This window comes from Diadema antillarum, unplaced genomic scaffold (assembly GCF_040938485.1).
Source record: "Diadema antillarum isolate AM-2024a unplaced genomic scaffold, OU_Dant_1.0 seq00000998_RagTag, whole genome shotgun sequence".
Classification (NCBI taxonomy): domain Eukaryota; kingdom Metazoa; phylum Echinodermata; class Echinoidea; order Diadematoida; family Diadematidae; genus Diadema; species Diadema antillarum.
In genome coordinates this window covers 991413-1006471 of record NW_027271836.1, presented here as the reverse complement: position 1 = coordinate 1006471, position 15059 = coordinate 991413, and the positions used below count along the sequence as shown (strand labels likewise).

At 39.8% G+C, this 15059-nt stretch overlaps 2 protein-coding genes across 2 annotated transcripts; one reads left to right on the top strand and one right to left on the bottom strand.

The window, feature by feature from the left end:
• Nucleotides 1–3200: 3200 nt before the first annotated feature.
• LOC139742390 (uncharacterized) lies at nucleotides 3201–3914 on the top strand. The gene is made up of 2 exons (XM_071652965.1): nucleotides 3201–3395; nucleotides 3588–3914. The coding sequence occupies exons 1-2, from the start codon at nucleotides 3201–3203 to the stop codon at nucleotides 3912–3914; spliced, it is 522 nt and encodes a 173-aa protein (XP_071509066.1).
• Nucleotides 3915–12099: 8185 nt separating this feature from the next.
• Nucleotides 12100–14987, bottom strand: LOC139742366 (uncharacterized). The gene is made up of 2 exons (XM_071652944.1): nucleotides 13039–14987; nucleotides 12100–12112 (listed from the first exon to the last, which is right to left on the bottom strand). Exons 1-2 carry the CDS (start codon nucleotides 14985–14987, stop codon nucleotides 12100–12102), a joined length of 1962 nt encoding a protein of 653 aa, XP_071509045.1.
• Nucleotides 14988–15059: the final 72 nt, after the last annotated feature.

Below are 15059 nucleotides of genomic sequence, written 5' to 3'. Positions count from 1 at the left end.
GTGTTCTACTAATATTGTTGCATTTTCTCAATCCTTATGTTTATGAAGGTGAACTTGTCCTTTAATACCCTGATTCGAATCCAGTCGATTAGTTCCGCGGAACGAATATACCGCACAATAGGCAGTACGCAGAAACGTTCCGCAACCGCCGATCCTATCCGGGTTGTGCGAGTAGGCCTCATTAAAAACAAAATAATATCTGTTTATTGTGGATGTCTATACCAAATCCAAAAATCTAAGAAAGCTATTTCTTCATTTTTTAAATGATATCAAGGACAAACCTATTTTTACGTACTGATAATTTCCCTTTAAATGAATCATATTATAGCCTCGTACAAGTGGCGCGAAGAAATGAATTACTGTAGGGCCTACACTGTCTTAGCTAAATAGCATGCACAGATACGTACGAGTCGATCATCTGGAGCAGACAGTGTGCGATTAGCCTTTATTTATAGACAAAACTTCAAAGAACAGTTCAACGAGGTCCTACATTTATAAGAGGCTGCTTGAAGTGGGAAGGAAGAGAGAGGGAGGCTTTGCTGGTAGGGTATACAGCAAGGATAAACATGTTTGTTTTTTTTCGGTGAGCTTTGTTCTGATAAGAAAATTATTGTTCAGCTGTACTTCAAAACAAAAAAGAATGTTGGTCTAATAGTCTGTAAACAAATTGTTAATGTGTATGCAGGGGACTAAAATGGAGCTGTGCATGTGGATTTCATTTCATTTATTTATTTTATTCTCATTTTTCTTTCAAAAAAACCAACACAAAGTAAATCAAAAATGCACTCATAAGCAAATATACATTACAAAGTATGACATTCAGTGGTAATTAACAAACTAATAAAGATATGCACACATACTGGAATTACAAAGTTATGTTTGCAGGGTAAAAATGAGAACTAAGAGGTCCACTAAAAAGCACTGCTTGTAGATTTTAGACCACTTTAAAATATCTTCAAAAATACTTGTTATACTTTCAAATACGTAATTATGCATAATGCAAAAAATAAGACAAAATGAAACAAACAACAGAGACACAACAACGTGACATGACTAAACTGAGGGGAATATACGAATGAAAGGATTAGAGCAAAAACAAAATTAAAGGAAGAAGGAGAGAAAGAGAGAGAGAGAGAGAGAGAATGCCTACACGCTGAACAGGATAAACGGAAGAGGAGATTTATTGATTGATTACTCAAATTGTCCACTCTGGAAATTCTTTATACATTGGATATCGCCCAAAAATTAACATTCAATACATCACAGGTACACCACAATCAGACATGTCAGAGTACAAAATGAAACTCACCCACATTAACATACGGTAACGTATGCACCATGATAACATAATACATTAACCCAACATTTACAACTACATGTATACAAAAACTATTGATATACAGCTGTATATCACTTTCATATAAATATTCCACTCATAGATTTATTTGATAATATCCTTTCATACATCATCAGTATACACCAAACAATATTATATCACCTACATATCCCAATATATTTGTATAATTCACTCCAAAAAATTCCAATATGAATATGATAATTGCCATGGCAGCGCCTTATCAAAATAACACCAAATGTGTTTTGCATGTACACCTGTAAATCATTACATATTCCAAATTTGAAATTACATAACTTAAATACTGTGAGAATAAAAAACAAAAAAAAGATCACTCAATATCACCATATACCCCAGATTTCATCATAATTAATTCAGAGCTGTAGAAAAGTTCGCGACGTAAACTTTAAGACGATCCGCCCGACCGCCCGACCAACCACACACAAACACACATTAACATACGGTAACGTATGCACCATGATAATATAATACATTAACCCAACATTTACAACTACATGTATACAAAAGCTATTGATATACAGCTGTATATCACTTTCATATAAATATTCCACTCATAGATTTATTTGATAATATCCTTTCATACATCACCATATTCCAAATTTGAAATTACATAACTTAAATACTGTGAGAATAAAAAACAAAAAAAAGATCACTCAATATCACCATATACCCCAGATTTCATCATAATTAATTCAGAGCTGTATAGGAAAGTTCGCGACGTAAACTTTAAGACGAACCGCCCGACCGCCCGACCAACCACACACAATTCCTATATACCTCCTTCTACTCTTTGGATATGCGGGAGTATAATAATAATGATGATATAAATACACCAAAAACTAATCATTACAACAGTTACTTATCTAATTACTCTGGCATTATACGTGTGAATGGAATCCGGGACAAAAGCACTTTTTAAACGGGTACGCTTTGTGCGAGGAGGACAGAGTCTGATACCTGGGGGTGTTTCATCAACGTTTGTCGGCGCTGACAACTTGAATAACCATAGTAACAGTAGTTATAGTAGTCTGTATAGACAGGGAGAATTAATTAACACCTACTAATTAGCGCTAATTGGGAGTTCCGGCGATGAGTGAAAGTGACTTCCGTTTGTAATTAGTCACCTTCCTGTTTATGACGATATGACTCAAACTCGTTTCCGGAGGGGGAAGCGTATTGTTTACGAAATGAAATCATGAATATGCATCGGCATACTCTGTTGGTGATATATTGCTGCACTAATATTGTGTACTGCAGTTTTGCTTTCAAGATGAAGAATGCTGTATAATGGTCAATGTTAACTTACACGATGTGTCCAGCCGCGATGAATGGTAATGCACAGCGATCAAAAGTGTATCCAGGCACAAGCTTGCAGTTCCAATGCATATTCCACACATGAGCAGAATTAAAGTGTACATCATACAGGGTGGTATAAACACACATGAGCAGAATTGAGGTGTACATCATTCAGGGTGGTACAAACACACACCAGCGATGAGTAAAAGTGACTTCCGTTATTAATTAGTCATTTTCCTCTGTACGAGTTAGAAAGAGGAAGTTTTCCTGAGCGGGGATTGGTTGACTTTTAATCAGCTACCTCGATGATGATTGGTCAGCGAAGAGGTTGCTTGCTGATGATTGGTCGTATAAATAAAGAGCATGAAGGGAATGGTCGAGAGGGTTGGTACATAGGAATGTGTAGTGAAGAGAACGCATATATAGCAGTGTATGATACGAGATACGAACATTGATCCAGAGCTACAAATTCAGATCTTGAGGAGCATCTATAGCATACATCACGTATTACTGCATCATATCGATCATCATGATGGCCACACACTCACCGACGAAGACTTCTGCCACTACGAGCAACTTGAACAGTGTACTGAACACGCCAAAGTTATTGATACCAGAGAACCATGCCCATGAAGTCTTGCGCCCTGCCAATCTTTCACATTCGACAGTGATGGAACAGAAGAAACTCACACCAAAGACTCCCCCTGGAATCCTTGCATTGAGGGTAAGTGTTAATATTCAAGTTGTGATATGATTTAAGTTTGTGTGTATGTATGTGTCCTGTGATTTCAAAACAATAACTATGTATAAGGTAGAGTGACTGCATGAAGAAAATGTGAAAGCATGGGTAAGCAACACTGTTTGAGTCGAATGCTTAATTTCTTTTTCCATCGTTATTTATGTTTCTATGTATTAGGCATCTAAGGAGAGAAACGACGAGAATGAGTACAAGGTAGTGGAAGAGGCAGGGTGTCATTACAGTCAGGAGATAGGTGTAAATACATGTGAATTTGAAGCGGGGTCAAAACCATTCCATTTAGGTGGGAAGCGCTTTGCCGTTGTCAAGAAATTCAGAGGAGTCCCATACGTGAATATTCGAGAATATTATAAATTGAAGGGTACTAATAGGATGCTCCCAGGTCAAAAGGGCATCAATTTAACGGCTGAAAATTGGTGGAAATTGGTCGGTGCAAAATTCGCCATAAGTGATACTGTGAGAGCATTCAGTAATGTAAAGAAATAGATGATTTTTCGTGACATTTGATTCGGACTGGTATTGAATTTTGGAGACCGAAACAAAAACAAAAGCAAAATCATTTTCAAAGAAATTTCATTTTTTTGTAAATTGGCAAATTTCCTGACTGTTCGACACTCTAACCTCTGTCCTTACCCAGACTGCCATTGCTGAGCTGGATCAACAGCTTCAGACAACTTCGCCACAAGTTGTAGCTGGTCAGCCGTCTCCAGCATCATTATCACCGCTAACTCCAGACGTCATACTCATCGAAACGTCTCCCCCGAGAGCTCCAGTAGTCCGCCGCCACAGACTGCGGAGGCAGCATGCTGTCATAGAAGGAGTGACCACACCAAGGCGAGGGTCAAGTCTGTCATCACCAACTCTACGGGGACAACCGGGTCAGATAGAGGCAGAAATCTCCCCCAATGTTCCTCAAGATCTACAGAATCTTCGCAGAAAGCTCACCTACGATGAGGAAGAGAACAACCTGTTATGCGTCGATGTGGGTGTACCAGAGACCGAGGAGGAAAAGATGGAGACCGATGGCAATCATCTTCCAGTGTCGCCCGTCCTCATGGCCGTCAAGTCCATTTCGGGTATAATCAGCGAGCTTGTGCATCAGTCTTGCGTTGGATGCATGGAGGGGTACCCCAGTCAGAAAGACCATGCAGACTGTATGTGGCTTCCATGGGGAGACTTGATCGAGAAATATTTTGATGCAGCCTTGGTCAAGCTCACTGAAGAGCGATTCTTCAGTTTTGTCAATCATGTCTACAATGTGGAGGACATGTTTGACGACGAACAGGATGAATGTGTGCGAGAAGCCACAGAATTTTTCAAAATAGAACTGAAAAAGAAGGACGTTCAGTCTCACATCAAGAGAAAACTCAAGGAACAGTAAGGGTGCAATTTCGTTGGTATACGAGTGAACTGAGAAAAAAAAGGACTTTGCGTACACATTTGAAGAACGTTTGTCTTGTATATCATAATATCCTTCTACATTGTGTGTTTACTTCGTCGTTCATCTTTATGGAATAGTTGAATTGAATTTGAATTGAATTGTTATTTATTATTCTTTCTTTTTTTGTTTTTGCAAACGTGTTACATTATTCATTTGAAGCTTGTTTAGAGTCATGCTTTAACTATGCGCATAATTCTGTAAGTATTGTGGGGGATTAATTTGTTGATTAAGAATTTGAATTTTTTTTCTGTGTTTACGAATGTTCATCTGGCGGGATTATTCATTTGTACAAACTTGATAAATTATTCGTTTGAATCTTGTTCGCTTTACTTCTTGAACCGTCCATATAATTTTCAAAGTATTGTGCAACTGAAATTGTAAATGCAATGAAATTCATGTTGACCAAGTTTAACCAAACAAACAAAACTGTTTCAAAGTGATTGAAGTTGTGAAAGAAATAAATTTGCTTATAAGAAATGAAATAATTTGTTACATCGTCAAATGTTGAAGTGAAGTCCCTCACTTATATTTTGAATGAAGTGTACGTTGATCGTCATTTGTCATTTGCGCATGGTGACTTGCGAATGTAAATGTGTGAAGACTGAGTGCTGTAGCGAGATGGATGAGTATTTGCGAGAGATATACTTTGATCCGATGCATGAAGCTGGTTTCAGTGGTGCTGAGAAACTTTATCAATTTGTCAAGAATGAAGGACAGTTTGACTTGTCGAGAAAACAGATTAAACAGTGGTTGGAAGGGAATGATACTTATACTCTACATCGCCCAGTGAGGCGAAAATTTGTAAGAAGTAGAGTCATGGCCTATGGAATTGATGATGTATGGCAAATGGATTTGGTGGATCTGACTTCTCTCTCTAGATACAATGCGGGATATAAGTACTTGCTGACGTGCATCGATGTCTTATCAAAATTTGCATGGGTGGTTCCTCTCAAAGATAAAAAGGGGAAAAGTTTGGTTAGTGCACTCAAGAAAATCATCCAAAGATCTAAACGGGAACCATATCATATTCAAACCGATAAAGGGAGCGAATTTACAAACAGACAATTTCAATCATTTCTCAAAGAAAGAGACATTTCATTCTATACTACCCAAAACATGACTAAAGCGTGTATAGTAGAGAGGTTCAATCGCACGCTCAAGGAAAAGATGTACAAGTACTTCACGCATCGTAACACACAAAAATACATACCTGTTTTGAGCAAGTTAGTGCATGCTTACAATAATTCCTATCATCGATCCATTAAGACGAAGCCGACACTGGTTACAAAAGAAAATGAAGGGGACATATGGAAAACGTTGTACAAGTCAAAAACTGAATCATCCAAGTCCAAAACTTTAAAGTATAGTGTGGGGGACAGAGTTCGCATTAGCAAAGCCAAAAAGACATTCGAAAAGGGCTATCTTCCTAATTGGACGGAAGAAGTTTTTAACGTAAAACGAGGTAAGAAACGCGGAGTCCCTGTGTACGATTTGGTTGATGATCACGGAGAAAAACTGGTAGGGGACGTTTTACGAGCAAGAGCTGCAGAAAGTTGATAAGAAAAAAGATGATGTTTATCGAGTTGAGAAAATATTAAAAAGACGTAAACGAGGGGGTAAAACGGAATATTTTGTAAAGTTTCTAGGCTATCCGTCATCTTTTAACCAATGGGTAGATAATATTCAAAAATCAAACGTCGTGTCATAACAGATTCATTAAGCATTGTAATCATGGAGAGTGAAGATCAAGTGTACGTAACCCTTCCCAGCAACTCGTCTTTCGATTATTTTCCCCATAATACTCTGACAAGTTTTACAACAAAATTGGCCACACCTCTGAATTTACGAGGAGAATGGGAAGTTGCCTTGGTAGATATCATTTATCCTCACTCTTGGTTAAATGTCAATCACGAGAACAACAGATACGTAATTACCGTGAGAGAACAAATTGTCTCTCCGGGGCGAATACCCGAGGGACAGTACGGCGATGCAGAGAGTATATGCAACGCACTGAACGAATCTTTTCCAGGCAATTTGAAGAATAAAGCGCAATTCAGCATCAACCCAATCACGTTCAAAACTGAAGCTCATATCAACACTGATACGGAAATTAACCTCTGCGAAGGACTGGCACAACTCCTTGGTTTTCCAGAAACAAATCTAAGGGAAAATAAGCGGGCTACATATCTACCCGACATCAACGGAGGACACTTTGCCATGTACGTGTACACGGATATCATAGAAAATCAACGGGTGGGTGACGTAAGCGCGCCCTTGCTACGGATTGTACCCACTAACCCTAAAAAGGCCGGACAGGTAATTACTCATTCCTACAATAATCCGCATTACCTACCTGTGAAAACAAATTACATCGATACGATAGAGATAAATATAAGGAGCGACTTTGGTGAAAAAGTACCATTTCAAAGTGGAAAAGTAGTGGTGAAACTACATTTTCGATCTACTCGGAAACAAAATTTTTTAATGTAAAGAACTGAATTCATCATGACTCACGAAGTCTTGCATCGAGGAGGATCTCTTCCAGTTTTCCGTGGCACTCGAACGCAGCGTGGGTACGGACTGGGGAGTATGCTTAAGGGCATGCTACGTTCTGCCGTCCCATTTCTAAAGGAAGGTGGGAAAATCCTTGGAAAGAAAGCTTTGCAGACTGGAATGAATGTTGCGCGAGATGTCATGAATGGAGAAAACGTGAGGCGAGCTACATCAGTTAACCTGAAAAGGGTGATGCGAAATCTGCACCCCAATGCACAGAAAAATGGCAATAAAAGGAGACGTCGGAGGAAAAAAGGCAACAGTGTGTCAAAAGCCAAGAGAAGGAAGACTTCGGACATTTTTGATGTTTAATCCGCTTTGCCTCATCAACTCAATATGGAAAAGATTCACAGCCTGTCTTGCGAGTGTTCGAAATCTGAGGTCGATTTATTCACCCTTCCGCCCACACAAACTACGATCGAAAGTGGAAAATGGGTCGAATATTTCCCCCTGACCAACATCGCCGATGCTACTCCCATTCAATTTCACTTACAAGGGTCTACTGACGAGTACACCGACCTATCACAGAGTTTGTTGCATCTACAAGCCAAAGTGGTAAACGGTGATGGTACCCCCCTTGGACGAGGATGCTCAAGTGGCCCCAGCGAACCTCCTCATGCACACCCTCTTTAGTGACGTAGACATGATGCTAAATGATAGATTGATCACACCATCGACCAACACGTATCCCTATCGTTCTATGCTGGAAACATTACTGACTTACGGACCGGAGGCGAAAGAATCTCAACTCACATCGGCGTTATTTTATAAGGATACGCCCGGTCACATGGATGACTGTAACCCCTTGGCTGCTGTAAGAGGAAATGATGGAATGAAAAAACGTCATGAATTTGTCAGAAATAGTCGCACGCTCGACATGATCGGTGTTCTCCACCTGGACATGTTTTTTCAAGAACGACTTTTACTGGGTGGCGTTGATATCAAACTTAAACTGAATCGCAGTAAGAACAGTTTCAGTCTCATGTCAAGCACTGAAAATGCAAACTACAAAGTTGTCATCACAAATGCCTCTCTTCAGGTAAGACGCGTAAAATTGAGCCCTGAAGCAAGCCTTAGCCACGCAAAACATTTAGAGACACAAACTGCAAAATACCCCATCAGACGAGCAGACGTGAAGACCTTCAGCATTCCTCGAGGAAATTTGTCTTTTACCAGAGAAAGTCTCATTCTGGGCCAGATTCCAAAACGACTAGTCGTCGGATGTGTCAGCAACACAGCTTTCAACGGGGATTATCGGAAGAATCCCTTCAATTTTCATCACTACAATTTGAATTTTCTGGCCTTGTACGCTGACTCCGAACAGGTTCCTTGGAAACCACTACGCCCGAAGTTTTCCGAACAAGACCCGAACTATATCCTGGCATACCAGACTCTATTTTCAGGCGTTAATTCTATGTTTCAGGACAAAGGCAACCAGATTGACAGAACAGATTACGGACAGGGGTATACCCTGTACGCATTTGATTATCGGCTTTTATCGCCAACGTAGACCATCATGATGAGCCCGGTAGGCATTGGATCGCCATGTATTTTGACAAATATGGTCACGCTGATTTCTTTGATTCTTTCGGTAGACACCCTTCGATGTGTTCTTTGTATTTCAAAGATTTTTTAGACAGCCATGCTTGCTATTGGAGTTTTAATACTCGATCGTTACAATCTCACTGGTCCGCAGTGTGTGGCCAATATTGTTTGTATTTTTTGCTACACAGAGTAAGAGGCAACAGCATGCCGAGTATAGTTTCAAGGTTCACATCAAATCGCACACAAAATGACCGCAAAGTGCACGCTTACATTCACTCTCGAAGCAAACTCAATGTCCCCATGTATGATGCTGAGTTGATATTGGGAGAAATTAATATGAGTTTATGATACGTACAAAATAGTGTCAGATGTAAAAGATCTTATTTGTTCAAACTTTCCACAAAATTAGTCGTATGCTTACTTTTTATTGGTACTGTTTGCCTCGTTATCGTAAACTATCGTTGACCCATAATGATTCCTTTCTATGGAAATTGTCTCGAGTCTTGTCTTAATTCTATGTATGTCAATTCGTTATTTGCCATTGTACATTTAAGTATAGATTTCAACTCTTGTATTCTCTCTCTCATTTTTTCTCTCTCCTTCTCTCTCGTTTGCTCGTTAGTCGAATCAATGATGATGATGGTTATATTTGCACGCTCTTTTCGCACCTCTTCTCCTCTCTACTTTCTCTTTTCTCTTCATCTCTCTCTAGCACTCGCAATCTTAGATTAAGATTAAGATAGACGTACGTTTTAAACAAAGACTGCATGAAATGTTCTTTCTTTCCCGTTTGTAATATTGACTTTTATTATGTACAATTGCACAAGATTTCCGAACAAAAATAAACTTTGATATGTTACAATGAATTCTTTATACAGATTTCAGTATTATTTCTTGTTTGCATGTGTGTTCATCTTAAACTCGATTACTACAACATCATATCATTTCGCCATCGATTAAGCCGATTCAACACAAATATACATGAAGTACGTGCGTACAATAAGATCTGTATTGATAATACAATTCGATTGAAAGTTAACACAAACTACAACCGTTAAATGACACAAGAAATTGTGAACGCTGACATGAAAATATCAGCAAATTATTGTACAGTGTACAGCAAGCAAGCGGTATCCCTGTAATTGATATCCCATACATCAATATGTAAGCTAGACACATTGTACAAATAATGGATAGAGGTTACCCGGACAAATAATGGATAGAGGTTACTGTTAAACAAAAAAAAACATGTGTATGCGTACACAATTTTCTTTTTTTTCCCGAAACAGTTTCATACATACATATATACATCGTGAAAAATATTGCGTGAAAACAATACACGTTGAAACTTTTACATGGAGTGTACGCAACTGTTAAAAGCTGTCCCACTTTAAAGTTGGTTTTTTAGAACGAGCCAACTGTTTTCCCTGAGTATACTTTCGCTTAGTAACTTGTACGGTACCGGGCTTTACAGTTGTGGTTAAAACGGGTGTAAGCGGTAATATTTTGGGTGAACGCGGAGAAGCTGAAGCTTCACTAGACTTCTTTCTCTTAATCTCTGTCAACAGAGTACGACGTTCAACATTTGAAAGCAAAGATTCTGGTACATTAGTATCAATTAAAACACGGAGAAAATGTTGCCATCCTATCGGTTGCGACGATTTACGCCCTTTCAATACATCGTATATCAAATCTACTATATTTGAACCATGGATAATTTTTCCATCGACTACCAATTCTCCAGCGTTGTTCCACTGCCGAGAAGTGGACGATGGATGAGACAACAAATGATCTATCAACATACTCCCCCGCTTCTTCAATGCAGCGGGTAACAAATTTAAGACTTTATTTCTGATTTCAGGTTCAACCTCCCTTTTCACATCGACTTTGACATGGTTATTATCCGTGTTTTTACCAATAACATCTTCGATACCAAGGTGAATAGACAGAGGTTTGCTTTCGTTTTTATGAAGATGCAAAAACTTTTGCAATACTTCGTTATAACGAATCATCTTTTCTTTGTCCGACATTCCTTCGGAGTTTAAAATGTCATTCATCTCACTATCCAGCTTGGACAAGGCACGACGAGTCGGCTGTTCTTTAATAGTAGATGCTTGAACAGCACGTGCAAGCTCCTCGGGCACCAAAGTCATCTTTTTAGTGTACTCCATACTTTTGGTACTGAAAACGTTTCTACTTTAGAAACAACGACAATATAGGACCTAGCAATGAACCAAGAAATCCTCCTTTCTGAATCAAAATATCTTTTCTCTTACGATGACTGTTTCGCTTATCAGCTACTTTTCTAATATGTGTCTTGTGCCGAGACAGGGCCTTCTTCTGAGCAGGTGATAGAGGTACGTTGCCTTTTAATGTGTTTGCGCAGCATTCTGACAAACACGTAATCAATTCTTTCTTGGCATGTTGCAAAAAAGCTTTCCGTAGTTTAGGTGGGCATTTGGCCAGCACACGGAGTTCCGATAAATGGTTCTTAACGCTTTGAGCCATCGTGACAGAATGAATTCCGTGTTACGAATACAAAGGAGTTATAGTTTTTTAACATATACTACGGTAAACTCATCTGGAAAAATCTTAGTCCTTAGTCTGTACTGTTCGGGGGTACCCGATTTTAAATCAATCAAGAGGTATCCGTAAGGGTCTTTCGTCGCATCGTTGTACGACTCTTGCACATACTTTACTTGACCCGGATAAAGTTGACGCCCCAAATGCATGATCTGAGATCTATCACGGGGGTTCTTATACATCACCAAATACTGAGCGTTTAAACTGATGGTACGTGTTTCTCTATTCTGATGAAAGAGGTTTTGAACGATGAAACAAATAGATAAATTTCGATGATGGGAGCCACGAGTAAATAAACTAGTCATTTTGGCATCTTTGGTACATTCTTCCATTAAATCATCAACGACCAGTAGATTACGAACATTTGAATCGATAAGACTCTCAAAATTACTTGGAAATCCATCAACGAATTCGATACCCGGAATCTCACTTAACATTTCAGTGTAAGCATTTTGGTACACCCCGTAACACCAAATTATTTTCTGCGGTGGTTTTTCAATCATATCCTGATTGAATTTCAAAAGTTTACGCACAAACACAGTTTTCCCACTACCTGTGGGACCTGCAATAATACAAGTAAATGGGTGAATAAATTTCAAAGACATGATATTTAACTTTACCTCAAAAAGTTTATACCTCGTCTCAACAACCTCCTCACAACAAATGACAGCATCATCGTCTGAGATGACCCTATGAAGTAATTTCTCCTTTCAACATAAAGCACGTAAACAAATCGAATAACGGAAACAAAAACGTTTCTAAACAAGCGTAACATGGGTTCAATCTGAACTGACCCTACGAGTAAACTTCGAGCCTTACACGTAAGTGGCATTCTGGTAATGTGATTCGGTGTAATTCCACCGTTCGAAATAGGGTGCAATCGCTGACTCTGGATAGTCGGCTAGGATACTTGACACTGCGTTCCCTAAATGCTGTTTCTCCACAAAATATGTGATAATGGATAAGAGACCAAGCGTCATCACAATTAACAACAAACTACAGACAGTTTTAACTTGACGCTGCAACGGAGAAACAATGACTGCATTACCTCGTACAGTGGACATGTTGCTCAAACGACAGAAAATACAGAGAATGAAATCAAAATGAAGTTAAAGCGGCATTTATAGGCCCATCTCATCGGAACGACAGAATATTCATGTAACGTGGGTGAGATAACCATATGGGAGTGTGAAAAAGTCTGGCATGATAATCCGTTTGTCATACACGATCCTATAATCTTTTCGAGCTACCTTCGTTTCGATTCTTTTTCTCTTCACATCTTTCGTTATTTGGAAGTTATCGGTGACGGTGATTTTGTGTTCATCGACTGTCCCCCTTGTGTGAATCATTCTCTTCATGGTATCGAAATTGATACGTTGCCCATTGTCATAGTTGAGCGTAATTCCCTTCACTTTACAACTAGTCTTGCCATCATCTAACTGGTAAGCGTAATTCTTGGGTCCCCCTGAAAGGAAAGTCGTTATGTACCTTCCATCCAACTCATCCGTCAATTCGCCTAGATAATCACCCAACACTGGCTGCCAATCATGGGGGTTCCACTCCCGCTCAACGTAAATAACGCTGTCAGTGTCAAAATACAACACTCGCTCGCCTAGGCGATCTAGAACATCGTACAGTTTCAATCGGGCCTGGGCAGTGGTAAAGGCCGCTATGACTACATTAGATTTGACGCTTACCTCTTCAAACTCATTCTTCTTGATAGACGATACCTCCGCTACCTCTTCAGTAATGAAATTCAAATCTGTCACCACGATATCATCCGCCGTTAACATCGTATACAGATCTTTCGGGCTATTAATGACTTGAACACTGGGGAGATTATTCCTCATCCCAAAACGACCCCAAAATGAGTTTAACATGAGTTTACTGAGAGACCTCAACCCTTTGTTTTTGACAATTTTCTCAGGTTCCAATTCAATTCCCTCATTACTGCGATATTCCCTAACATAACGGACTTTGCCATCATCCGTCTTACACCATTGGGGCCATCCGGAAGCTTCTTGCTTAATCTTGAGGAAAGTATTGATATAATCGGTAAAAAGTCCTTCACCGCCATTGCATGGATCGTACTGAGACTGCTCTGGAAAGTGCCAAACAGATTCAATTTCTAGGATCGTGTACCCTTTCTCAATAGCCTTGAAAAGTTCAAGAGTGACCCACGTACTGCGTAGCATTCGCTCCTGAGCACTGTGGGTACAATTTAGGGTTTGCTGTCTATTTTCTGCGCATTTGTAGCACAAGGGAAACATCAATTTACCGTTCACTTTAACGGGTAGGACTGGATGGAGCAAATTTCGGGGAGGTAGCACTTTGCATCTCACCAACCCGTAGTAGGTAGACATATCGTCAAAATTTGATGTGATGACTTCCGGATGACCCACCGGATAAGATCCGTACTTATTAATGCTAGGGTACAATGATGTGAAGTCGACGTACCGGATCTTCTCACCTTCCTTACACTCGTAATATAAGCAATTTGCGTTAGTACGCCCCCCATAGAAAGCTTCGCGTGGGTTTAGAGGTTCGGGACAAGGTTTCAAACACTTCTTATCATTACCAGACAATGTGGATTCAAACGCTTTCCACTCACACTCCCACATGGTCACATACTTAAACTCTGGCAGGATATCTTTGATGTACCTCTCCTTTTCTAACGTCTCTAGATACAAGTCCCCCATACATTTCCGATTACCAGACCGCCCACACGGTGTGTTGTAATCGTAGCATTTGGGACAACCGTGCCAGAAACAACCGTGAAATTCATAGATGGTTTCATTTTCTCTACAAAATCCATCGATCTTATAGGGTCCGATGATAACCTCACCCTCATTACGAGCATGTTGGATATATGCATGTTCTTGTTGACTGACATAGGTCAACCATCTTACAGCAATGTTTGATTGTACGTCTTGCGGACAGTAGCCTCTGGGAGGAATCACGGCGATGGTGTATGGTTCTAGGAAGTTACGCCGAAACACAAGATTGCACGCGGAGGCGATGGTGATACAATTTTCGAAAGGGTCAATACCCGTATCCCCCTCCCCCATTGCCTTATTGACTGTAATTTCTTTGAACAGTGTTCGAAACTTCAAACAGCACCTCCTCAAAATGTCAACATCGCTTAGACAATAGTCATGTAATTCCTTTTCCATGACAAATTCTCTCCCAGAGGCTACTTCCGCAGCGTGCCAATTGACAAACTCTTCCCTAACCTTTGGCGACATGCCACCGGGGTTGTAATACTTGGTATCGGGGAATGGGCCTCGATACCGAGCATTAGCTTCGGTGTTGAAGAAATGGGGGAAGAAGCCTTTCTTCAATTCCTCAACCCCAAATGTAGGTGGCAAAGAGGCCAGAGGCATGGGCAAAAAATTTAGCGAGTCGATGAAACGTATTTCGTTAAACTTCACGGTCATGCTCATAATTTTACCCCCCGACATGATCAGATTGGGAATGATACAATTATCATACAAGTACTGCTGGATAAA

Coding starts and splice junctions, on each gene's coding strand:
- LOC139742390 (XM_071652965.1), top strand. CDS start 3,201: ATGATGGCCACACACTCACCGACGAAGACTTCTGCCACTACGAGCAAC. Junction 3,396..3,587: donor CTGGAATCCTTGCATTGAGG/GTAAGTGTTAAT, acceptor TCTATGTATTAG/GCATCTAAGGAGAGAAACGA.
- LOC139742366 (XM_071652944.1), bottom strand. CDS start 14,987: ATGACCGTGAAGTTTAACGAAATACGTTTCATCGACTCGCTAAATTTT.